The sequence below is a fragment of the Homalodisca vitripennis genome, chromosome 8 (assembly GCF_021130785.1).
Source record: "Homalodisca vitripennis isolate AUS2020 chromosome 8, UT_GWSS_2.1, whole genome shotgun sequence".
NCBI lineage: Eukaryota > Metazoa > Arthropoda > Insecta > Hemiptera > Cicadellidae > Homalodisca > Homalodisca vitripennis.
In genome coordinates, this window is record NC_060214.1 from 63,990,175 (window position 1) to 64,018,157 (window position 27,983).

The window sequence follows — 27,983 nt, forward strand, 5'->3', positions numbered from 1 at the left end:
ATGGGAGAAGTTGATACAGGCCGTACAATAGTAATGGGAAACGGGTGGAGCTATAGCTCTAGAGGAATGGGAATTTTTGGAAGTACAATCAGAATAATAAGCCAAGTTTGTGATTATGCGAGCAGTGGGATAACGTAACTCGGTAATTTTCAACCAGAGTACATGGAACATTTGATACAGTGCGAGATGGTTTTGTTAGTCTATGAGAAGATATTGCATCCGATGCTAAAGACAGTCACCATATGGAAGTAAGCTGTATTATCTGAAAAGTCAGGTACTACTAATCATATACTAATTATCTAGGCTGCAGACATAGATTTCAACCCAGACTATTAATTTCCATCCCGAAGTAAAGAAAAACAGTTGTATTTGTTTGTGCATGTTTCACCTCATGTTCAGGTTTTAACACTATAAGACAGATTCTGTTTTTAAAAGGTTTTATTTAGATTTTTGTATAAAAAATGATAACTCTCCAAAATTTGTTAACAGGGTATTTGTTTAAGCAATAACTCCCATTATGCTTTAAAATTTATATCCCTATTATTTCTTATCTTTTTTCAATACAATATAATGTGAAGTGATTTGTTGAGATGTACTGTAAGTTATGATATATATTTGCTTTGAATTAAGGCTCCAAAACTTTAAATTGAAGTTTAATATCAGTTAACATTTATGTTCTACGTTGATATTTTTATGATCAATATACTTCTTTTACAAGAAGATTTACAAGTGCAGAAATATTTTTAAAGGATTTTCTTAGTTTTTTTTAGGAATTTTAAATATGTAATAAGGTCTATTTGATGTAGGCTCGAAAATTTTTTTATTATATTTTTCTTCAGAGAATCCATTGGTAAATTAAATGTTTGCGAAGTACTTTGTGCTTGTTTGACCATTAATCGTAATTTAATTCATGCTTCTTTCTTATATTTCTTATTTTATTCTTAATTGAACTGCAACTATATCCATTATTCCATAAATAGCGAAACAAATTATATATGAAACCTTTGTTTCGTGCTTCCTTACTTGTACCCTGTTAGTTTGTTTTAATGCGATTTTCAAAAGAGAGTGATACTTGAAGGCATGATTGTTGGGTTCAGAAAATGATAGTAGAATGTGCAAACTATTTAGAGTCATTATTTGAAATATTTGTATATATACCTGTACGTGCCTTTCAAAGAATAAACTTTCAGATATTGATATACATAACTAATTAATCACTTACTGTTACAATGCGAGTATATTCTGAAAATCCGCTGATTCCTCCAGGGTGTTAACATTTAAGACACGAACTAACTAATACTCGAACTGTCATACCCCAAGGTCATTATATTTTCGTTGATCAGGCTCAAATCCAACAGGAAACAATGAGGAGCAACTTTGATCATCACGAAAATCACTGTCAAATTATTTCATCAATGGTTTACTTTAACAACACACACCTGTATGTATATAAACTTGTTAATCTTAATTCGGTTAGAATGGACAGAATGAATTAATTTGGTTAAAAACTAAGTATTGTTCAAAATCCTTTAATTTTGTATAATATCCTTGTATAATTAAATAAAATTATCAATGAAGATTATATTTTATTACAAAAAACTATCTATTTAATACAAACAAGAATACAACATTTAATACGTACTATAAATTTCGAGGTAATCTTTCATGCGAAGTATAAATTAATCTTTGATAACCATTTGTGTGACGCGTACGTCAATCAATCTGGCTCAGAAACTATTGTTCTGCATATTTGATTGGCGTGAGTAAGCCAAGTTATCAGTAGTAGCTTACTTGTGTGCTCAAGGTGCATTTCCTCACGCGATGTCGAGACCTCCAGGTTAGTTAGGCTCTATTTTTTATTGTTGTTTGTACTCTCACTAAATTAGTATTCTTGTTTAACAGTTTATGTTATGTTATGTTGTTTACTCCACTTGTATTACGACTATTTATATTGCATTACATATTTGTAACAAATTAAGTACGCTCCATTAACAAGGCTGCTTCGTTGGTCCTTAAAGGCGGGGACTTTTTCTAACCTTTTGACTCTTTTGATGGTTTAGAAAGTTCTCTTATCAGTGTGAATAATAGGCTAACAAATTAAAGGGAATTAAGTTAGAGAATTTTTATGTTAACATACATAGAGGTTTTTATGATGTGCTACTTATGAATACTTGAGGAAAATCATAACAACATTCCTGCTCCACGAGGAAAATAATTAGGGCTATTTTTAGAAAAAGATTTCTTATACTAGAATTTTGAAATACCGTTTAGATATGAGATATTAATATTATTTAATAAAATTGGTGAATTTTAGCCAACATGTTTCATACTGTGTGAAGTATGAAAATAGACGCTGAGAACAAGAGCATAGCCAAGAAAAAATTGTGGGGGAGGTAACGACGACTGATATTTCCTGTTCTGGACAGAAAGTAAGGCAAGTGTAGTCACCACTCAGTACCCATTTTGTTCCTTAAACAGTTCTTGACCCTTCTCAATGTTCAATTTGTGAACGATCTTTCAGCAATACATGTCATTACTAATGAAATATTTAAATAATAATAATCGTTTTCTAAAATAGTAGTTGAATATTATAAAAATGTTTGAGGTTCTGGACTCCCTGGAGCCCCTCGCTAGCTACATCCTTCGCTGTGTTCATTAATGTATACTACTTGTTTTAATCATATAATCTCTCTAATACTGTGAAAAATGTACAATTCATAGAACCCATACCTATAGCTCCGTGAAATAAGACAAGCACTTTTTTTGAGTTTTGAAGTAACTGCTAAAGTACTTCCTAAGGTGCCACTATCTGAGCTTCTTCCAGTCTTTCAGGAAGCGGAGATACAACCGATCCTCGTGTTCTGCGATGAGTTTAAGAAAATGAGGTTCAATACAGCAGACCCGGTCAAATAGAACACTAACCTTCAGATCTTACTAAGTAAGGTGAAGCAAACTGATTTAATACTTCTACTAATTTGTGTGATTAGTAAGATTTTCGGATGCAGTCTAATCGGAAAGATTTCTGTCAGTCCTTCTATAAATTGTGTTAAATGATGGTGATTAATGATGTTATCACTTCAATTTAATCCAAAGCATTCTAATTCATTCATAAAGAGTCTCAATATAATTGATTAATCTATGTAAATAAATGACAATCAATATCAGTGCACCTATATACAAATTATTTAACCTCATTTAACCATTCATTTGTAATAAATGCATTTGTAAAATTGAATTGAGTATATTTTAATTAAGTACTACCATTTAAAGTATTTTATAGTATTTGGAAATTTATAAATAAAGGAGTTCAAACTAAATTGGTGTCATAATTGTACGAAAGATGTTTTTTAATAGAGAAAAGTTATTTATGTAAGCGAGCAGGGCTTTAACATGTTCAATTATATAATTATAATTGTAAATTATATAATTGACATATGTCAGGTGATAGAGTTGTAATGATTCAAGGTTATCATCCCATTTCAATGTTATTCTGGGGTTCCTGGAATTTGAGACCCTGAGGTTATTAGTGTGTGGAGTTTTTGAAGGTTTAACATAAGTATGTGCTAAACCGATGATTTAAGCTATTTCAAGGAATAGATTATGAAATCAATACCTATATCATTAATACTATTTTAAAGACATTCTGTTGAAATATAATATTCTTGTTTTAGCTCATGAAGTCAAGTTTAACTCACGTAAAACCCAAAATTAAAGAGGGGCATTTTTTTATTTCTGGAATTTTACTTATTTTCAATTCAAAATACATCATTATTAGTGTGAATATTACAATTAGAAAGAAAAGTTGTTAAAAAGACAGAACTTTTATTTACCTAAAAGGTTTATTTATAAACTTATATATATATATATATATATATGAATTTTTCAAGCTAAAGTTTATTTATTAAGTTTGCAATGAATCTATTCATAATTATCATTAAATATAAAAATTGTTTCAATAATTAACATTACAGAATATGAATTTTAATATAAAATGAAACATAATCTCTTACAAATTCACCAAATTGGTCTGAATGTGTGTAAACTGACAGATTTGTCGGCAAAGTGTATATATTATTTACAATGCCAGTTAGAAACTGACGTGATACAATAGCCGGTGATGTCTGTATACTCCCAACTCCAATATAAGAATAATTGACACTTTACAGGGAGCTCCGAAAAGAACAGACACATTTATTATTAATTATTTTTATTACAAAAATTATGAATGTAACTTATAAAATCATATCAATATAGCCACTGACTATGGATCTGCAGACTCAAACTCGAAATTTTGCATATCGCACACCTTTTCTGCGTAAGGATGAAGACTTTTACAGGTATTTTTCAGACGAAGCAACTTTTTACATTAATGGTCATGGAAGTCGTAGTTACTGTAGAACTTGGGAGATAGAACCCTCACATGAGTTTTTCAAACACTATGCTACGTTACACACAACGTTTGGTGTGCTTTTATGCATAACAGATGTTTGGAGCTAAATCTACTTGTAGACAATTCTTTAACCGGTACAGTTTACTGTGATGAGCTGGAACTTTCTTGCATTTCTCCAAACAGACAAAATTAAAAGTACGGAAGTACGTTTGGTAAAACACACAGACACACACACACACACACACACACACACACAGATAATTTAAATCATACAAATCAATCAATAAAAATAAATATGGTTTCTAATAAATTTCTGCTGTCCTCATTATAACAAAGCGGTACTTTAGTATACGTTTTGGCTTCAGTGTATATTGATAATTCTCTTCCTTATTTATATCAATAAATTGTATTTATTAGGTGATTTAAATATCTTGAAAGCTACGAAAATCTTACACGATGTAGAGCAAATATTATAAAAAACAAACTACGACATTTTTTTACTTAATAACATCAAATGATGGGTCACCTACAGATATTCAAAAGTTGTGACGCAATATACAAATCAATAATATTATTCAGCAGTTACTTACTAGGTTAACTTTTTGTGCAGTGAAGTTAGGTAGTCCTCTAATGGAAAAAGGCGCAGGCTCCGCTTCACACAAACTCTAAACTCATACTGCCACCCCGACGAGCCTTACACAAGCAAGTTTTAACATGGAGACTACTAATACAAGAACCTCGACCAAACAACTCACGTAAAACCTCGCGTATCGCGATGTTAGCACTATCACTGTTTTAGCATTTTTATGGTTAAATCCTTATTTTACTAAAATATTGAAGACCATTTAAAGTCAACATTCGACCTAACACCTCACGTAAAACCTCGCGTATCGCGATGTTAGCACTATCACTATGTTAGCATTTTTGGGGTTAAGTCCTTATTTTACTAAAATATTGAAGACCTTTTAAAGTTAATATGTATACAAACATAAAACATGTATGGTAAACATACACACGTTATGCATTCATAACGACACAAGAATTTTTACAATTTTAAACACTTCTACGCCACTTGGACTGCTTTTTTGTAAGCTTAGCTTACTAAATTTTTGAATCCAGTTAGTTTAATAAGGTTCTGTGCTAAGTATAATTATATACTTTTGTTCCAGTCAAATAGGCTAAAGACAAATGGATGATTGCGTTTTATTTAGCTGCTGCAGCTTTCTTCGTTGGGAATCTGATTTTCATGATTTTGGATCCACCGAAGTACAGCCTTGGAATGATCCACTCAAAAAGGACTACTTAGACGAGAAACAAATCGTTTCTGTTCAGTTTGAAACTATGAAAATTAACTAAAATGTTTTCTTTTTTGGTTACAAGGTAATTTACTAACCTGTTATTGATATTTCCTTAGGAAAGCGTCAACAATTACACCAATCTGTATACATCAAACAAATGTAGCTTAATATCCAGATAATCGAGACATCACACACATCAATTATTGATTTAGATGAAAATAAAGCGTTTGATGAGAAAATCAAATTCTAAAGGACGAAAAATATCAATATTATATTTTAAATGTGTAAAGTAGCATAATATTTTCGGTTGGAAAAAACAATGTCCATCATATGGGAAAATACAAAGTATCTTTTCTCGAAGACTATTAATAGGTTGATAACATAGCCAGTAGTCTAATAAGCAAACATCTTCAAGTGTTTGTCACACCTAACTGTCAACAGTAGTTTTCAGTGATCTGACTGAAAGTTTCGCTTTTTGATCAAAATCAGCGTTAACGCAGAATGGTGGGTTCACAAGAAATCCTCAAGGAGCCAGCTGACTTTGGGCCACTCCCAGGTAATATTTGCAACCAACTTACGCTATTTATCTATTTCCATCTATCAATCTATTTTTCTTGTTATCTATTTGTTTTTAGTTACTAAACTTCTCTATCAAGTTATGTATAATAATTTATTTAAATGTCTATGCAGTACTAAATCTGTTTGATTTTTTATAAGTGGTTGCTTTGATAATAAATGCCAATCGACAATGAAACATTTTCCATAAACAAAAGCTTCCAAAATTTCCACGTACATTGGTTTTCTCCTCATTATTAGGCTTTTGGTTTTAAAACTTTGTGTACACAGTTGAGTCGTGTCCTTCATTAGTCTGAAATGATTCTTCAGTTGTGACCTGGCTAGAATACAGTTGTGATATTGAGTCTCACTGACTAGCCTTGTATGTAAAATATATAGACCAGATTTATTTTTATTTCTATCTAGGCGTGGCATATTCTGACACCCAATTCTCAAATGCAACGTTTTGGGGTATTGAATACATTTATTAATCTGTGATTTAATCATCACATGGGGAGAGTAGAAATGTAAAGGAGAGGACATCATTTGAGATATAGTGAGTACAATACAGATTACTACACAGATTAATGTTAATTTTAATACGGCTTTAAGACAGTAAACGGTAATTTGTCATAATGGAATTGCAAACCCTTTTGTTACTTCGTAATTTTCTAAAATTAATTACTTTGCTAAGTCCTTATTAAACTAAAAAACAGAACGTGAGCTACAGCTTTCTAACACTGAGCTTTTATTAAGTAAGACTCCATTTCTTGCTTGGGTATCAGAACTGGTCACGTTATCTCTCAAGAGTCTGTGTCATCGGGCAGTGGGAAGTTTGGGCATAGGTAAGGGTAAAAGTTTCTTACATTTTGGCTGTTATTTTAAGTACTATTTCAATATTTATATAGGTCAATAAGTGGTTTATAATATTTTACTAACTACTGTTGAAATTCAAGAAAATGGCTTGAATTGACAGTTTGTGTCCTTTATATTTTATTTATACCTTATATTTGGTTGGGCCTTGATTATTAAGTTCAGCAATTTAATTGAATTGTGTATGGAAGTTAACAAATGTATAAAACTTTGAATAATGCATGGTTTATTTTGGGTACGCATATTTTTCAAAATTTTCCTTAAGTATAGAAAAAATTCTATATAAATTCAGCAGAAACAGGAGTATTCATTTGTTTTTATGTAGATCTTTCCGGATCTTCAGTTATAGGGACAAGACATTGGCAAGCCTTGATGACATTTCTGAGTTTGGTGATCGCCTACTCTATGAGAGTCAACCTGTCTTTAGGGATCGTGGCCATGACTGACAATACAGAAGCCAATCGCTACATACCGGTAATATCTTCAGGTACTTTCGAAAAGACATCATTTAAATAAAATTTAAAACTATAAAAAATACTAACAAGAAAATAGCTGTGCTTCTCTACTTTTAATGAATCAATAAAAATTGTATCTAGAAACACATTTCAGTGACAGAATATAATAGATTCGGAGAAACGCAAAGATAGGAGAGGTAGTTAGTAATACTGACATTTTTAGTTGTTTACTATTTCCTTTCAGAATTCTTCAGCCTGGAAAACAGCGAATGTTTTAAAAAACTTCATTCTTCTAAATCATTCCTTAAATGGATATTTACTGATAACAAATTAGCTCAATATCATTTATAAAATTTGAAAGATTTGTTGGCCCATAAAAATGTACAAGTTTTTTGTAATTGGTACTTTCCCCTCCTGCGCTTGATTGTTACTACTGATCATTGTTACTACACTTTAAAGAGTTTTGGTTAATAACTCTTTAAAGATGAATTTTCTAGAAGAGATTCACTTTGCTGGAGTAATTTATATTTCTTCCTTATGCAGGTATTGCCATGGGATAGCTCCACAAAAGGCATCATCTTGAGTTCCTTTTTCTGGGGATATTTAATCCTGCAGATTCCAGCCGGTCTGATGTCCCGCAAATTTGGCCCTAAATACCTTCTGTTCTGGGCTACAATCGTCTGTTCTGCTCTAACTCTTCTTGTTCCATATATTGCCGAGAACTTCAGCTGGGTTGTATTATGTATGACCAGAGAGTGGCCATGGGTCTTGTTCAGGTAAGACTCATAATTTATTGTTCAATACCCAAAAATGCATAAACAAAGACATTTTAATTTTTATAACAGACTAATTTGGAACATATAAAAAAGTGTTGTAACAAGAAATTTCTGATATTATTCTAATTTCTATTTTATGACATACTATGTAATTAAACTTTTATTAAGATCTCCAAGTAAAAAGTGAACGAGTTGTATGGTTGAGTAGTGTGTAAAAATGTGTTTACAGTCATTCGTTTTAAGTACTTACTCATAAATGAGTTCCAACTCCAGATGTAAACAATTGACTGCGGATCTGATACTACATCCATAGAGTCTCCCTCTCTCTCACACACTCTCTCTCACTCTCTCTCTCTCTCACACACACACACTCTCTCTCTCTCTCTCTCTGAGCTTCTCTCTTTGCCATTCAGGTTCCAGTATCCCATCAAAGAATTTAATAAATATAAACTGACAAATTCACCTAACCAGGATAAACGACCATCACAAAAGCCATAGATTATACTGAAGCTAAAGGTTAGTAACTAAAAGCCATAGACTAGCCTACAGTTAAAGGCTAGAAACTATAAAGATTTTCAACATAGACATTGTAGTATGTGAGTTTCACATTACCAATAATTACTCAGATGTCTTTCAAAACGACGTTTAATGTGTTCTTTTAGAAATGTGCTTTATTATATCGATGACCAAAATTGAAAAATGTGTTTATAGAAACATCAACCATTATGAATTTCACGAATGTATAAGAGATTGCATGAAATGTTTTAGCCACATCCTCTTTTCTATATTTAAGTGCCACTAGCTCCAGCATATAGCTCTGAATAATACAGCGGACATTTGATCACATATCATTCTCCTCCATCCCAGTTAAATTCATTTCGTTACTTGCAAGAAATTCAACTGCACAAGTGGAGTGTTACTTTACTTGTTTCCACCAAGGATACCGTTGCACCCTGAGATTACATGCAGAAGTTGGACTGAAAAACTGCTATGAAAAAATTAGCACAAGGGCAAACGGCTCTCATATAAGTGCTTTTTTACAGATTTTTACCATCCTATATTGTATGAACTTTGAAAAGTACCTCAACTGTTTCTCATAACTAGTGTAGAGCTCTGCTAAAAATGCTAGGTAAACCCCATTAGTCTTTAGTTATATGAGTAGGAAAAGATCTCTGCGGTTGTACAGTCCCTCAGAAACTATTCAGACTTAGGCTGGCCATTTTCCTGATACAGCATTACTTTGTATTGTATAACGAATTCACTATTAACGAAGAAAGGACTTATCTTCCTAAATCCTTGCAGGGGGCTTTCTATCCATGTGTCAACGCCCATACTTCCAAGTGGGCCCCTCCATTGGAGAAAAGCAGGATATTCTCGTTTGTGTTCGTAGGTAAACAAAGCAATTTACTACTATATTATTAATTCAGACGGAATACCTTTTTTACTTTAGTCATTAGTGTATTGGCCTAATTGTTAGATATTTGCATTATTAATCTTATATTGCTTAATTCTACTTTTAAATGTTTTGCTGAAATAAAAATCTTATTGTGGCTATTAAAGATATAGCGATAACAGTCGCCCGATAAACTAGAGCCTTTACGTGGGGAATATAACTATTATGGTAATTAAATTTACTTTTATTTTTAACAGAAGTCTGATGAGCTTAGCATTTGAGAAGAATAAGTAAGTGCCAATAATTATTGTATTATAGTTTAAAGCATGATCATTTAATAAACTTTACAATAGTTACAGTCCTTAATACCAGTTAATTATGTTTTTTAAATAGTCGACTGTTTATAAAATGCTTTTTCTATTGAGTAAATTAAAAATATAGCAGATATAGAATATATGTTGATGACTCGACCTATTTATAAATATCTTAGATGAACACTTACTTCTTATTTAATATGAGTTTTCATAGTTATATATGATTCCCAATCAAACACAAATGTACAATGATAACGTACAGTACAAGTGAAATCAAATATGAACTGCTCTCATAAATTGGTTAGTTTTCGGTTTGTATGTTATACGTTTGTTTTTTTCTTAATCAATAATAATTTAACTGTTAAATAGTTGCATTAGTGTAATTTCAAGTCGTTTCTTTGATTTAACAACTTAAAAAGATAGCTAAAATAGGCTATTAATAGCCACAAAGTTATGTTTATTTTAAACATTTCGTTAAACAAATTACGACGCGAAAATTATTTACACGACAGCAGAAATTCCTGTAATAAGTGGAACATAAGGTTGATTGGGTGAGAAACGAATGGAAAAATATGTTTTTTTTCCTATTTATTAAAACCATTAATGAAATATGAAAAAGTATAAATGTTGCATTCTTTGGTTACTTTTAATTTAATATAAACACTTTTCTTGCATGTACATAAAAAGACATGCACTTAATAAAAAATTAAACACAACACTAATTATTAATAAGTGTATTATGTAATTAAATATGCATGTTTCTGTAGTTCAATAATAAGTTTGCATTTAAAGAAATTGTGCTCATAGTGTATTATATTGGCTTCATGCCATTTAATGTTATGATTTTAAGACGAGCAATTTTAGACTTTTCTATTTGTCCTTTTTTCGTATTTTCTTGTGATTTTTAATACTCACGTTCAGTGGTATTGTGGTATGTATTCCTTACGTTATATTGTAAACACAGTTCTTTGAGTAATGTATGCCGTTTTTGGGGGAGAAAGAAGGTTTACGAATTTTTGTCTTATAGTGTTTTGTGTTCTGAAAGAGGGTCTAAACATTATGTTTTCTACGTATTCTTTTAATTTTATCCGATAAACCCGGCACATGAGGGGTTGACATGCACGTGAATTTGTATTTTTCTTCATCTTCTGACTAAGAGTAAAGAAATTTAATACAAATTGTATTCATCATTCATTATTGATGCTTGAAATTTGAACGTTTCAGGCATTCAATTCGGTACCTTTCTCACAATGCCCATAGCCGGGTACCTGGCCGCCAGTCCGTGGGGCTGGCCCAGTATCTTCTACTGTACAGTTGGAGGAATTTAGCTGTGCTCGTGCAGCCCTAATACTACCCTTTCAACAAACGAACGCTATCAGTAATGCGGGTTGCGTTTACGTGCTAGCTGCTGAGGTGAAGGCGCAACAATCTCGTTAACGACTTTAAACTGACGATTTCAATTTGCCTATTAGTATTGACACATAGGCTACGTTATTGTCAAAAACACTTTAAACAACAATATAACAACTGAAAAACAAGGATGTCCTATTATTGTTATTATTTTGTATTCTCTTATTATTTAATTTATAATCACTTCAATAATATTTAGTTAATTAAACATAATTTTTTTTAATATAGCTAGAATATAATTTTCTAATAACAAATGTTACAATGATTGTTTTTTCATCGAAGTTCTTCAATCCCACTCAAATTTTCCCCTCTTCTGGGTCACTGTCATTGCTATCTGTATCCGAACCAACTGATATAATTAGGGATTCTATAATATTGTAAATCTGGGGTTCTGCGGCCTGCATAGTCCCTTTTGATTTTCTCTACGTGCTTGCACTTTACTGACAACTCTTCTGCGCCCATACTTGATATCTTGTCTTCGCATAGAGCTTTAGCTTGAGACATAGTGAAAGATGTATTTCTCATAACCATACAACTTTTGACTTCGACCCAAATTAACTCAATGGGATTGAGGTCTGGGTGGTAGGGCGGAAGTCGTAAGGTGTCATAACCGTCTAGTTGAACAGTTTCGTCCAAGGCGTACCGAACATACCTTGGTTTATATAGCTGCACAAGGTTGTAGAGTTCAGGTAAAAGCATATAGTCGCAGAATGGTATTCCGTTTTTTGAAAGCCACACCTTCATATCTTGCTTCCTACTTTTTGAAGTAGGGGCTTTATCAATTTGTACGTTATGGAATAGCGCGTTATCGACTACCAGTACTGAGTTTGGTTCCAAATTCGGTAACACTTTTCCTTCATCCACTTCATAAATATGTCCCCATTCACGTTGTCGTGGTAGTCTCCACTAGGTTTGTTTGTTTTCCAACAGGTAAAAGCATTGGACATGAACCCTTTCTCTCCACTCGCAAGGATAATTATTAGTCCCTCGCCCTTAAAAAATTGGCGCGTGTAACCCTTCATTTCAGCTATCCGACCAAGTTTGTTTAGATACGTGAGACGATTGTATAACAGATTCGTCTAAATAAATTATGGGCTTCCTTGATCCCTGCAATTTTTTAACTCTCTCAAGTATGTTATCCTTTTCTCTCGGATTTCTGGCTTTTCAATTCATAATTTCCTATTGCTTGCCGTCCTCCTCCAAGTAAATCCCAGGTCCTTTAATACCCACCTCAAACTTTTCTCACAACCCTGGAAATTTATTTTGTCCCTTACCACCTCCCTCAATAGTTTTGAAGTTGGTATTCGATGTTCTTCAATATGGAACACACTGATTTTAGCGAGTGTGTTCCATTCCTGACGATTCCTGAAACGAGGGTTGTACCCATGAGCCATAGGAAATGTTTTCGGGACGCAGCGCATAACGGTACCCCGCCACCCCTCCCGCCTATCACCACACACTCAGGGTCACGCGCACAGCTAAAGTCCTCGAACTGTACCGGACTGTGCGGTGTATTGTGGTCTGTGGCCTGGCTATTTGTAGGCGCCGACTCTCCGGACTCCCACCCCACCATCAGCGACGGAGAGCGTCACTACATAGTTTCTTCACTATCACAAGTTTCTACTGAAAATAGTGTCAGTTTATGATACAACTACGTCATCTTAGAAGTTATATTATTAGTTTAAACTATGTAGGATACATAAAACGAATTTTATATTATTAAATCAGTAAATTCGTCATTTAGGTAACTCACTAGATTTTGTACTCGGTGTTCCTACAGAATTAATCAAAATTTTACTTATATGGATTCCAGCTTAAAGTTTATAATGGCCATCACAGAATACATAAAATAATGAAATACTACTATGGTCTTTATTACATACATCTCTTGATGTAAATTTTAGAAATGTTTGAATATTTTTGCTTGTTTATTTTCTAAACATCAAGATATCTTGAAGATATATTGAAAGTCGTTCAGCAAATTCGATTTAAATTTCTTAAAGCGTCTAATAGATTACATGTTATTAAATAAAGCTTCATTATAATTTGAAGATTATTCAGCAAATATATGACAAGCTCTTAAGAAATTATACTATGATCATTGCTATGATAGGCAGGTCTGAGAAATTGTCCTAACAAATAGAGCTATGCTAAAATCTTGCGTGGTTGAATCAACAAGTGAACACCTCAAACAGCAAATGTACCATATTTTATTGCTCTCCAGAGTTTCGTTTAATTTGATTAAGACTTAAGTGTATTAGAAAACATGTAATTTTATGAAAAATACTTTGTGTTTAATATTGTCTTATATGCTATTTCCTCTTTTAATTTCCGTTCCTGATAATCGGCAGTAGCAAAACCAATTTTTATTCTTTTATATCACTTGATAAACCTACGGGCAATGTCCAGTATCAAATTAATATGTTTTGATAACTGTGTTTAGCCAAGTCAGCTTTTATTACCGGTAATGTGCACATCTGTTTACGATGCTTTATGCATTGAGGTTTGAACTACCGGCCTGCCGTCTATTTTCTTTGTCATGATTTACCTTTCTGTATCTACCCACATTTTAAAAAAACCACAGCTCGATTTTGATTTATTATAAAATGCTCATCAGGTTTTCCTTTTGAAAACAGTTCCTACCAATCTGTCCTGTATTTTCACACATACACGAAATTTTACATTATCTTGGTTTTGCTTTCGCTCTGGCTGGTTTATAAACTTCTGAAAGAACCCTCCTGAGGTGGGAATAGAGCTTACAATTGCAGTTACTTGTTAATTACTAAAATGGGGGCTTGCAAAGAATGGATTGTTGTAAATGGTAGAAACAGACAAAGAAAATATACACCACAAGCCAGTTTGTCCACGAAATCTTTGAAAATATTATCACTCGGGATTCGGCATGTACTTAGATACGTGTGACTGTATAATTTCGGAGACTTATATATGCCAGTGTGTGGTGTATGGGACTGAGAGATACAGATAATTCATGTCATAGTAGCTCGGAGCTTCTAAAGGTTAAGCCAACCCGGAGGAGGTGTATACTCGGACGTCAGAAGCTTTCAGGGGTCTGATCGTTCGGTATCTGAAGGTTGCAAAAGTCCAGATATAAAATATAGGGTAAATCTACCATAAATTTCTTTTGTTTGTAGGCGTACTATACACGAACTCATTGGCTATGACTGAGGTTTCATTTAAGGTTTCTAAGATGACTAGTTTAGATTCTAAATAATTCTATATCAGTGATGCCATTTACTCTACAATCAAACGAATTCTTACTCTACTTTTGGAATTACCACTAAGTAATGGTTTTATCGTGCCCTGCAACACTCAGAAAATGTTGGGTGATTTTTAAGAGATTTCAATAAGCTATCGTCTTTTAAATCTGAAGCACATTAACAGAAAGATGGCCCGCGTGGACTATAATGACCATATTTTCAGATCATTAATGACAGATACTGAAGAGCTAGGACTTACGAGACATACATTTAAATAAATAGATACCACTATACTAGCCTCACACATTACACTTGATATAATATTATATTTACTGAGTATTGTTTTGGTTTCTGTTTTAAATTAATTTTTAATAAAATTTTAATAAATGAGTAATGCCAACGTGTAAGACTTAACACCATCTAGTTATTCCTAACAGTCTGCATATGACATTGGCACTAAGGATTAAAATTGCACAATGCGAGTGTGTAATGAGAACGCAATCGTAATTACTTTGTATTGTTTTGTGAAAGATTAAGTAGAAATAAACATTTTATTAATTAGTATATATAAAAATTGCACAAATCATTAAATAACTATATTTTGTAAATGTCATAAGATAAGAATCAATTCCAGCTTATTTTAATCAAACTGGCAAAGCGCATGTGTGCATTAGCATCAATTAAACACAATATCTGTTAATAAATATTAAAATTATCTACAGTACATTGCATCTGCAAGTGCAATGATCATAAATTAATAACACCCATGCTTGAAAATTCCTTTTCCTGCAAGCTCATAATTAGTACAAATTTTGCAACAATAGAATAGATGCGGAATCCAATGTTATATTGCTTAATTTTTTTTCTTGGTTCTCTTGGTTTTACGTGTAGCACTTTTCGACTCCATGGAAGTCTATTATGACGTCAATACCAGTTTTGGCTCTTATCACCGTGCACTTCTGCCAGAACTGGGGCTACTGGATGCTTCTCACACAGCTACCAAACTACCTAAGTCACGTTCTTCGTTTTGACTTAAAAAGTGTGAGTTATTTTATTATTTTTCATTACTAAATTAGCAAAAAGTAGGAGTACGCCACACACCTATAGCTTAACAGGCTTTGCTGAGGTTGCAAAAGTCAATTGCTATGTCATTATTGTATCTTATGATTTTACTCAATTTTGTTTATTCTGCAATATTCTATTTGCCATCATAGTTAGCCATGAAACAAATCTAAATATTTTCGCTAACGCTCAGCCAAATGATATTAAGTTCCAAGCACCTCGAGTGGTGCATATTTTAGAAATTTGCTTCAAGCAAAATTTTTTTGGTTCGGTCAGGCAGACAGAAAACATACGAAATGAAACGTTTTTATTTCCTTTAATGATATACACCCAGCCAATAAATTTAATCACTCACTCTCCGAAATGAGTGATCGGGCAACTTGTATGTGGCTAATTTTCGGTTGGATTGTACAAAATGAAGCTTAAAAGTTAGATCTTTCTTAATAAGGATTTGTGATATTAACAAATAGCCTCTTTTTATAATCTAAATAAAATCGAGCGTTTATCTCATTCATATTTGGGTTTAGTATTTCTAGCAAGTTATTTAATTATTCACGATAATCGTAAAACATATTTTCCAATTTATCATCGTTTAGAGCCATAGACAATCCTTTGTTCTGCGTACTAAGAAGATGAAACGTATTTTTTTTTAGAATGGGCTCATATCTTCACTTCCTTACTTGATCATGTGTCTACTGACTTTTGTATTTTCCTGGGCTGCAGACTACATCAACGCCAGACGTATCCTGCCACTCAGCGCATCTAGGAAGATATGGAACAGCTTAGGTAAGGATAAGCTAATTAAAATAAATATAGTCCAAGGATACATACGGAATGTTCCTTAACTTTTGTTAACGGGTAGTATATTAATTTTTAAAATAGTCCCTTGGTGGGTCTGATATGTTTTAGTGTATTAGACTCTTCATCACAAAGAAGATTTCCTATTGCAGACCTCCATGTTTATGTAGGGAGCTGGTTGTACAGTATAGATATTTTCACAATCATCGTAAATAAATTCAATAGAGATCATAGTTTTCGAAGAAATATCTAAAGACAAATCCCGTATATATGTAAACCACAAAGTAGGTGTACGCCACACCACTTGTCACGTAACAGGATTCGCTAAGGTGGAAAATCTATAGTTTCAAATCTTTTCATTTTCAAAATTTCCTGTTGACAGAAACGGACAGACAACTACAAAGAAAATAAATGTTTACATCCAGCTACATACAGGCTAACAAAGGTGTTCTCAGCCAACTAAGTGACAGTTTTTAATGACGTTCAGCCAATCTTCATGGTTTGACATGCACCATCATAGAGCTTATTCTTGGCTATTTATAAATAACGTTTTTTTTGCAAAATTTAAAGTCTAAACATGAACAGTTTCTCTCTAATTATTATTGTATTAGTTTGTTTTTCATTAAAGAATGTTTGGATTTACGGTAAACTAGATACTATTACAACCCAAGAGTGCGCAGGAATAAAATCTTGTCACCGAATTTTAATATTGACTTTCCACTGTATTAATTTCAATTTTTACTCTATGAATAAAAATGTCACATGTTTATACAACCGCATATGATAAGAATAAGTTGTTTTTTGTATTTATTTACTCTGCCATTTTTTCGTTACCTTCATGGTAAACCAGTGTAGAAATATCAATTAACGCTGAACCAAATCCCATAGAACCGTCATTGAACTCAGTGTTACCTTTATATAAATGATGTTTCATAAAAAATTTAAGTTTATAGATCTTGTCCATCGTTTTCATGATATCGTACGGACAGATAGACGGACAGAAATTACAATTTTCTAACTCCGCGTAAGATAGGCTTTGCTAACACTCGGACAATAAATACGGCTTAATCTTACTATCGTAGGCTATATTATTTATTACTATCGAAAAAAGTAAATAAACGTAACCACATTCCTTGAAAGCATTTAATGGGAAAGCGAACTTAAAAATTTGCAGCATTTTTTCAGAGATCTACGTAAATTAGAAATGTACAAAAATCTTTTATGTGAAGAAAGGATTCAGTAATTATTAAAGCAATCTGAACACATTCAACAATATTTTGCCATATTTTGAAAGCAAACTGTGTGATATTTTAATTCTTAAATAAAATAATCTTAGTTTACGTCAGGTTAGGTTAAGTAACCTGAGGAATTTCTCAGTAAAATTCACATATAAATTTTGTTTACAGCCCACTGCGGAGGTGCGGCTGCTCTTGTGGGAATGTCGTTCATCTCCAGCAGTGTCACTGGAGCTGTAGTTCTTCTCACCACATCGGTGTCCCTAGGAGCTGGCATCTATATGGGGTACCTGGCAACCACCCTTGATCTTTCCCCAAACTTCTCAGGTGTTCTTATGGGTATCGTCAACTGTCTGGGCAACATTTCATCTTTCCTCGCTCCGATGGTTACTGGTTTCATAGTCAAAGACGAGGTGAGAAGATTACTCAACATTTAACGCCCATTAACCATTTAGTTTCATTGCTTATGAAAACTATTCGTATAGTTATTACTACTACAATTCTATTTCTTAGCTAAATATTCTACCATTTCTTTTCTAATACAAAAGTACAATGTCTTAAATATGTCATAAAATAATATTTTATATAGTTCTTGAAAATCATATCAATTTTGAAGATGCGATTTTTGGAAGTAAACTTATATTTTCAAAAAGTAAAAAAATTGTTTATTGAATTCATTGACATTATTTGGCGATTTTTTTAATGATGAAGAGCGCAGCATCAGTTGTAATGGTAGAGTTTTAATGTATTAGTTAAGTTCAATACAAAATATGAATTTCAAAATATCCTTAAAAAATAAACTAATAATAAATTATATTTTCTAGGCCAGTAGAGACGAGTGGATGATTGCTTTTTACATCTCCGCAGGTATATTCTTCGTGGGAAACTTGATCTTTATAGTATTCGGATCTTCTGATGTTCAGCCCTGGAACAATCCTCTTCATGTAAAAACATAATGAGAGCATCCATAATTAAAATGTAGGACGTAAACTAACTACGCCTATTATATTGCATTGTTTTTATTACTTATTAGTATTTAAAACCACAACCGATTAGAATGTCTTTTATAGTAGAAAGGACAAGCTAATTTTATTCCCAGACGTATCCTACTCATTCCCAGCAAAATATTTGAGCGCTAGAAAAATGGGAGAAGTTGGTACAGGCCCTACAATAGTAATGGGAAACGGGTGGAGCTATAGCTCTAGAGGAATGGGAATTTTTGGAAGTACAATCAGAATAATAAGCCAAGTTTGTGATTATGCGAGCAGTGTGATAACATAACTCGGTAATTTTCAACCAGAGTACATGGAACATTTGATACAGTGCGAGATGGTTTTGTTAGTCTATGAGAAGATATTGCATACGATGCTAAAGACAGTCACCATGTGGAAGTAAGGTGTATTATCTGAAAAGTCAGGTATATTATAAAAATCATATATACTAATTATCTAGGTTGCAGACATAGATTTCAACCCAGTCTAAAAACAGTATTAATTTCCATCCCAGAATAAAAAAAACAGTTGTTTTTGTTTGTGCATGTTTCACCTCATGTTCAGGTTTTAACACTATAAGACAGATTCTGTTTTTGAAACGTTTTATATAGATTTTTGCATAAAAAATGATAACTCTCCAAAATTTGTTAACAGGCTATTTGTTTTAGCCATAACTCCCATTATGGTTAAAAATTTATATCCCTATTATTTTTTATCTTTTTTCAATACATTATAATCTGAAGTGATTTGTTGAGATGTTATGTAAGTTATGATATATATTTGCTTTGAATTAATGCTCCAACACTTTAAATTGAAGTTTAATTTGAGATAAAATTGATGTTCTACGTTGATATTTTTATGATCAATATAATTCTTGTACAAGAAGAGTTACAAATGCAGAAATATTTTTAAAGGATTCTTCTTAGTTTTTTTATAGGAATTTTAAATATGTAATAAGGTCTATTTGATGTAGGCTCGCAAATGTTTTATTATATTTTTCTTCAGAGAATCCATTGGTAAATGAAATGTTTGTGAAGTACTTTGTGCTTTTTTGACCATTAATCGTAATTGAATTCATGCTTCTTTCTTATATTTCTTATTTTATTCTTAATTGAACTGCAACTATATCCATTATTCCATAAATAGCGAAAAAATTAAATATGAAACCTTTGTTTCGTGCTTCCTTACTTGTACCCTGTTAGTTTGTTTTAATGCGAATTTCCAAAAGAGATTGATACTTTAAGGCATGATTGATGGGTTCAGAAAATGATAGTAGAATGTGCAAACTATTTATCTAATTAATGAATCTTCATTATTTGAAATATTTGTATATATATACCTGTACGTGCCTTTAAAAGAATAAACTTTCAGCTATTGATATACATAACTAATTAATCACTTACTGTTACGATGCGAGTAAATTCTGAAAATCCACTGATTCCTCCTGGGTGTTAACATTTAAGACACGAACTAACTAATACTCGAACTGCCATAACCTACAAGGTCATTATATTTTCGATCAGGCTCAAATCCAAGAAGAACAAGGTAGAGCAAGTACTTTTATCATCACGAAAATCACTGTCAAATTATTTCATCAATGGTTTACTTTAACAACATACACCTGTATGTATAAACTTGTTAATCTTAATTCGGTTAGAATGGACAGAATGAATTAATTTGGATAGAAAACTAATTGTTTTTACAAATATGTTTATTGTATATTTTACCCTTCTTTTAATTCAATAAAAATATTAGTGAAATTTTTTATAAGTATTGTTCAAAATCCTTTAATTTTGTATAATATCCTTGTATAATTAAATAAAATTATCAATGAAGATTATATTTTATTACAAAAAACTATCTATTTAATACAATAAGAATACAACATTTAACACGTACTGTAAATTTCGAGGTAATCTTTCATGCGAAGTATAAATTAATCTTTGATATCCATTTTTGTGACGCGTATGCCAATCAATCTGGCTCAGAAACTATTGTTCTGCATATTTGATTGGCGTGAGTAAGCCAAGTTATCAGTAGTAGCTTACACGTGTGCTCGTGGTGCACTTCCTCACACAATGTCGAGACCTCCAGGTTAGTTAAGCGCTATTGTTTATTGTTGTTTGTACTCTCACTAAATTAGTATTCTTGTTTAACAGTTTATGTTATGTTATGTTGTTTACTCCACTTGTATTATGACTATATTGCATTACATATTTGTAACAAATTAAGTACGCTCCATTAACAAGGCTGCTTCGTTGGTGGAGTAAATTAAGATAAACCTTAAAGGCGGGGACTTGTTCAAACCTTTTAACTCTTTTGATGGTTTAGAAAGTTCCCTTATCAGTGTGAATAATAGGCTAACATATTAAAGGGAATTAAGTTAGGGAATTTTGATGTTAACATACATAGAGGTTTTTATGATGTGCTACTTATGAATACTTGAGGAAAATCATAACAACATTCCTTCTCCGCGAGGAAAATAATTAGGGCTGTTTTTAGAAAAAGGTTTCTTATACTAGTATTTTGAAATACCGTTTAGATATGACATATTAATATTATTTAATACAAATTGGTGAATTTTAGCCAACATGTTTCATACTGTGTGAAGTATGAAAATAGACGCTGAGATCAAGAGCATAGCCAAGAAAAAATTGTGGGGGAGGTCACGACGACTGATATTTCCTGTTCTGGACAGAAAGTAAGGCAAGTGTAGTCAACCACTCAGTACCCATTTTGTTCCTTAAACAGTTCTTGACCCTTCTCAATGTTCAATTTGTGAACGATCTTTCAGCAGTACATGTCAGTACTACTGAATTATTTAAATAATAACAATCGTTTCCTAAAAATAGTAGTTGAATATAATAAAAATTTGTGAGGTTCTTGACTCCCTGGAGCCCCTCGCTAGCTACATCCTTCGCTGTGTTCATTAATGTATACTACTTGTCTTAATCATATAATCTCTCTAATACTGTGAAAAATGTACAATTCATAGAACCCATACCTATAGCTCAGTGAAATAAAACAAGCACTTTTATTGAGTTTTGAAGTAACTACTAAAGTACTTCCTAAGGTACCACTATCTGAGCTTCTTCCAATCTTTCAGGAAGCGTAGATTCAACCGATACTCGTTTTCTGCGATAAGGAGTTTAAGAAAATGAGGTTCAATACAGCAGGACCGGTCAAATAGAACACTAACCTTCAGATCTTATTAAGCAAGATGAAGCAAACTGATTTGCTACTTCCACTAATTTGTGTGATTAGTAAGATTTTCGGATGCAGTCTAATCAGAAAGATTTCTGTCAGTCGTTCTATAAATTGTGTTAAAAGATGGTGAATAATGGTGTTATCACTTCAATTTAATCCGAAGAAATTTAATTCATTCATAAAGAGTCTCAATATAATTGATTAATCTATATAAATAAATTACAATCAATATCAATACACCTATATACAAATTATTTAACTGCATTTAACCATTCTTTTGTAAGACCGAATTGAGAAAATTTTAATTAAGGACTATTATTTAAAGTATCTTATAGGAATGGGTAATAATTTTAATTCTACGATAGGTAACATTTCCCTTGCACGAAGTCTGCGGCAAAAATACTTCATTATACTCAAACAGAAAAGAGTATGAAAATTATATGTAAACCTATGTGAGGAAAGTTACAGAGCACTTTTTTAATGAATGAGGGTTATGAATGAGTTGTATGCAAGCGAGCAGGGCTTCGACATGTTCAATTATATGAGAGGTGATAGAGTTGTAATGATTCAAATCAAGGTTTTTATCCCGTTCTAATGTTATTGTGTGGTTCCTGGAATTTAAGAGCCTGCGGCTATTAGTGTGAGGTTATATTTAACAGGAGCTTTTGAAGGTTTAACATAAGTATGTGCTGCTGCTTTAAGCTATTTCAAAGAATAGATTATGAAATCAATACCTATATCATTATAACTATTTTTAAGACATTCTGTTGAAAAATTATATTCTTGTTTTAGCTCATGAAGCCAAGTTTAACTCGCGTGTAACCCAAATTTAGAGAGGGCATTTTTTATTTCTGGAATTGTACTTATGTACAATCCAAAATACATCATGATTAGTGTAAATACTATAATTAGAAAGAAAAGTTGTTAAAAAGACGGAACTTTTATTTACTTAAAAGATTTATTTATAAACTTATATTATTGTATATATATATATATATATATATATATATATATATATATATGTGTGTGTGTGTGTGTGTGTGTGTGTGTGTGTGTGTGTGTGTGAATTTTTCAAGCAAAAGTTTATTTGTAAAATTCCCAATGAATCTATTCATAATTATCTTTAAATATAAAAATTGCTTTAATAATTAACATTACAGAATATGAATTTTAATATTAAATCAAACACGGTATCTTACAATTCGCCAAATCGGACTGAATGTGTGTAAACTGACAGATTTGTCATCAAAGTGTATATATTATTTACAATACCAGTTGGAAACTGACGTGATACAATAGCCGGTGATGCCTGTATACTCCCAACTCCAATATAAGAATAATTGGCACTCTAAAGGGAGGTCCGAAAAGAACAGACACATTTATCATAATTATTTTTATTACAAAAATTATTAATGTAACTTATAAAATTATCAATATAGCCACTGACTATGGATCTGCAAACGTAAACTTGAAATTTTGCATATCGCATACCTTTTCTGCGTAAGGATGATGATTTTTACAGGTATTTTTCAGACGAATCAACTTAATGGTCATGGAAGTTGTAGTTACTGTAAAACTTGGGAGATAGATTCCTCACATGAGTTTTTCAAGCATTACGCTACAATTAAAAAGTCAACGTTTGGTTTGCTTTTATACACAACAGATGTTTGGAGCTATATCTATTTCTAGACAATTCTTTAACCGGTACAGTTTACTGTGATGAGCTGGAACTTTCTTGCATTTCCCCAAACAGACAAAATTGAAAGTACGGAAGGTTCAGTTTATTTCCAGCAGGATGGTTTTCCACCACATTTCCATAACCATGTTCGGCATGTTCTGGAAGACAAGCTTCAAGAGAGGGAGCCGATAGAATGGCGACCAAGAAGTCCAGACTTAGTGCCACAGGGTTATTTTCGGGTTACACGTCAAAAACATTGTGTATTCAGAGAAGATTATACACATGAACCACCTTCAAGAACTGATAAGGAATGCTAATGCTAGCTAGCGTAACTAAAATATTGTAAAATGTTTGGTGATAGATAGAATTTTATTTTGATACGTGTAGAGTGGAAAACAAAGGCCACATAAAAATTTATTGTATACCACTAGAAACGTTTTTCTATTTATTTCCCTGAGTATTTCTCTGTAAATTTAACATTTATAATGTTACCATATAGTTGAAGTTTTGTAAATAAAAATTCATGTTAAAATTTTTCAGTTCTTTCTGTGTATTAAGCATCGGCGCAATTCTGTTGACTCTTGCGCATCTTCTTTGGGCACCTCGCCGTTGCTGTAACTGACTTTTTAGATTTAGTTGCGTAATCATTTACAGAAATATGCAATATAATGTTCAGAAATATATAGCCATTTTTATTCTCATATGTGGAACTAGTAGGTTTTTTGTAAAGTAAAACTTAGTATCGTGATGCACTTAAAAGTATAATACTTATTATTTTATACGAATGAGTGAAAAATGCATTATGATGTTTTCTTTTACTACTTAATGTGACTACTGTGTTTCCTTGTGCAGTATCCGATAACGGCCATTAAAAACCATAACACTGCTACGTAAAATAGAGTGGTTAGGTGAGTTTGTAATATTTTTAGTTCTCAAGCATTACCAATCACCATTTTGAAATTTTATATTTTACTGATTGGTACTATTTTGACGCATTTTTTCGTTTGTAGCCACCGATGGCTGGCGTTACTGTCAACTGTTCAACTATTAATTCCTTTTACAAGATAAAAAAATAATGTTCGGCCTTTTCTAAATTCAATTACTCCTATTTATTTTTAAATTTACTTTTAACGACTTTTCCTTCTGAAAAATCAAATATTGTACAGTATAAAAACTTCAGGATTACTGCAAGTAATTAAATAATTAACTTATAAAGTGGTATGCCAAGTGTGTCTGGCTTAGGGGTGGTATTTGTTATTTCCTTCACTTTATTGTAGTATAGAAATGTGTTAAACTAACAAAAATATGTCACTGCCCCATTGCAGGGCAGTGACAAAGATTTATATTATACTTTGAAGTTTCTATTTATTGACCAGATTACGTGAAAGTCTTTGTTTCAAAAATGCACCAATACCTAGCTTTTTAAAATGTTCTCATAGCAAAATTATCAAACTTGTCAAAAATTACAAACATTGCTATTGCGCGTTCAACTGATTGTAACAACAATCTCTAATCCGGTAGATTGAATAAGTATCTTCATCTTACAATACGTTATCTTTAGTGTGTATCTTGAGAGTTTTGAAATGTACCTTATTTCAGCATTAAAATACTGATAACAGCAAATATCTCTAAGTAGATTGAATAAGTATCTCCACCTTGTCTTAAAAAGAATCTGGTTTGAAGGAGATTATACAATTATTAATATATGAAATGCATATTATAAAACAAATGTATGTCTTAATTCACTTAACCCCATTATTTTTTGACAACAAGTTTTTGTTTCCCAGTTAATCTTACAATTGCGGAACCGAAAACCCAGAAATGCGTTATGTGGAAGGCTGTCCTTACCGTTCATTTCTAGAGGGGCTAAGCCATCTTCATACGGTAGATGGTTAGCTTTAGAATCAATTGACGTGGAAACTATGGATGAAATTCATCATGGAGGTTTATTTCCTGCAACATCTTTAGAGACGACCATTATTTCTATATAAGTTGGATAGATACAGCTGTCTCCAGCTTGGACTTATTTATACTCAGTTTTATAACACATAGTAGTCAAATTTGGGAGTTTTTGGAATGGTCTTCTGGTGGCATTAGATCTTTGATTTAAACGTATTCATAGTCATAATATTTTCAAACACAAAAGGTATCTGCAAAGTTGTAGTTGTATTGCCAATGCAGATTGAATCCTATTGATATATTTGAAAATTTCACGTCTGCCCTAAGGCAATATAAGATTATTAATAATAATAATACTATTACTAATAATAGGAGATATTCTTGAGTGATTTCTTAAGGCATAAAAGTTTTTTACTCTTATTGCCCTTTTTGGTCCATGTATATGTCTAGCTTTTACGTTTTTTTTGCATCCTGCAAAACATTTTCAAACGTCTCATTTAAATACCTTCTAATATATCAAGATCCTTTTTCTCGGTCAGGCAAAGATATTTTGCAGACATTTTTGGTATGATCAACTTCTTATAATAGTCCACATTGTTCCACAAAAAATATAACCTAAGAAGCCGAAATCACTTAAAACGTCAGGTCTTTTTTATTTGCATGGTTTTTTTTGTCGGAAGCAATCTCTGTCTTCTTGTACACATAAGATCCGGAAGAAAATATTACTATCGATTTACTTTTTGTAAAATCAAAGCCAGTTACGAAACTTAAATTCATCTGAGCATTTAACGAAGTATATACTACCGCTCAGTTGATGACAAGATACAGGATACCTTTCGAATTAATTTACTTGGAAGTTCACAAATTTTGAATTAAGGAGCGGTCCATCGTGAGTCGCTCTCCTAGAACCAACGCTGACATGAAGTCTAGCGTGCCCTTAACCTTGTAATTAATAGCTTAAAAAGTTTAATATAGCGTTGCAAAATTAATTAATATAAGGGATATGTAAAACTGTTTACAATAGGCAAGGAACACTGTAAATGGAAACTAAATACACAATGCCAGTCTCGCTTTCTATCACTGTACGTTCTCCATCACTAAGTTCTTTACTTCGGCACAACCTCAAACTCATTAAGTGATATCGGAGCATCTATTTGGGATAATCTTTTAGGTAAACTTTAAAAGTAATGCAAAAACCTCAATCTTCATAAAAAGCCGTGTTCACAAATGACGTAAAATTTTGTTTGAGAAAAATATAACAAAACATGCACAATATATTGCAAAAATACTATGTGTTTGATATATTTCTGAATAATGTTTTGAACCATATATTTGGAAACCAAAAGTGGTACATTAGAGAACATCATCGACTGAGAAGATAAAACCTTATTAAAAATTATACTTAGCTTGAAATGCGTTTTACTTATCAGCCAGTTAAACAGTTCGAGCATAATGGCAACTTTATTGTGGTGGCAAACTAAAACTCTATTCGGAATTTATTTCTCTTAAGACAGTTTTATCTTTGTTTGTTCCAGGATTCGGTACTCGGCACTGCCAGGCACTTTTGACGTTTTCCTCTAACGCCCTGGACTTCGCCATACGCTCCAATATTTCTATCGCTATTGTAGCAATGACCGACAATGCGAAGTTAAATCCTAATTTGCCGGTAAATAAGTTATTTATGTACTGATTCATGTTTTACGTTTTAAATTGACTGATCATTTTTATTTAGGCGGGTTTTTAGTTTAGCAACCCTTAATGAATTAAAAGTTCATAAATATTAGTTGAATTCAACATTGTACATAAGTAAAATATAGTCGTTGATGCACGACCGTATTTATATGTTGTAGGTACTGTCTTGGACTAGCTCCCAAAAGGGTATCATTATGGGTTCCATCTTCTGGGGATATTTCCTGACGACAGCCCCAGGAGGTCATCTGTCGCGCAAGTGGGGACCCAAGTACTTGATGTTCGCTGCCATGTTGGTTTGTGCCGTCATAAGTATACTTTGTCCCTTCATTGCTCTCAACTACGGTTGGTTCGCCTTCTGTCTGAGCAGAGTAGTTCTCGGTCTCGCACAGGTACCTGACTGTGTAGTTCACAGTTCAAATTATAGTTCATAACTCCGATAGGATTCAGTTCTAAAAGAACACTCATGAAAATTGCATTACGTTACGTTCAGTTTTAATGGTTTTAAATTTTTTAATTTTTTTTTTTTTAAATTAAAAAACAATGTTTTAGTCAAAATTTTATTTTACAAAATTATACATTTTTGTACAGTAAACCCTGTACCATATAAATATTACCCATACCATATTAAAAGAGAAAACAATTAATGAGTATTCAAGGTGACTCACCATTATTCCACCATTGCTATATTAAGAAGGAGGACATGTTGTACAGGAACTTAAGGAGTAAATAAAAAGAAAA

At 32.3% G+C, this 27,983-nt stretch overlaps 2 protein-coding genes across 3 annotated transcripts in view; both read left to right on the forward strand.

Annotated features, from left to right (window-relative positions):
• Positions 1 to 18,788, forward strand: LOC124368198 (putative inorganic phosphate cotransporter). The gene is made up of 10 exons (XM_046825474.1): positions 1 to 30; positions 7,387 to 7,590; positions 8,115 to 8,347; positions 9,625 to 9,737; positions 11,279 to 11,381; positions 12,762 to 13,098; positions 15,574 to 15,723; positions 16,398 to 16,530; positions 17,949 to 18,190; positions 18,602 to 18,788. The coding sequence occupies exons 1-10, from the start codon at positions 1 to 3 to the stop codon at positions 18,731 to 18,733; spliced, it is 1,677 nt and encodes a 558-aa protein (XP_046681430.1). The 3' UTR covers positions 18,734 to 18,788.
• Positions 18,616 to 27,983, forward strand: part of LOC124367629 (putative inorganic phosphate cotransporter) — a 14,196-nt gene continuing 4,828 nt past the window's right edge. The window contains exons 1-3 of one of the 2 annotated variants that reach the window (XM_046824603.1): positions 18,616 to 18,755; positions 27,089 to 27,219; positions 27,404 to 27,634. In XM_046824603.1, the coding sequence (XP_046680559.1) occupies positions 27,184 to 27,219; positions 27,404 to 27,634 (267 nt within the window). In that variant the 5' untranslated portion in view covers positions 18,616 to 18,755; positions 27,089 to 27,183. Of the gene's footprint in view, positions 18,756 to 20,799; positions 20,864 to 27,088; positions 27,220 to 27,403; positions 27,635 to 27,983 lie in introns of those variants that run through there. The other variant, XM_046824602.1, reaches the window with a different exon arrangement.

Excerpts from the sequence above, each read along its gene's own strand:
- LOC124368198 (XM_046825474.1), top strand. The coding sequence starts at position 1 with ATGGGAGAAGTTGATACAGGCCGTACAATA. Across the intron at positions 9,738-11,278 it reads ATTCTCGTTTGTGTTCGTAG|GCATTCAATTCGGTACCTTT; the intron begins GTAAACAAAGCA and ends TGAACGTTTCAG. Across the intron at positions 16,531-17,948 it reads GAAGATATGGAACAGCTTAG|CCCACTGCGGAGGTGCGGCT; the intron begins GTAAGGATAAGC and ends TTTTGTTTACAG.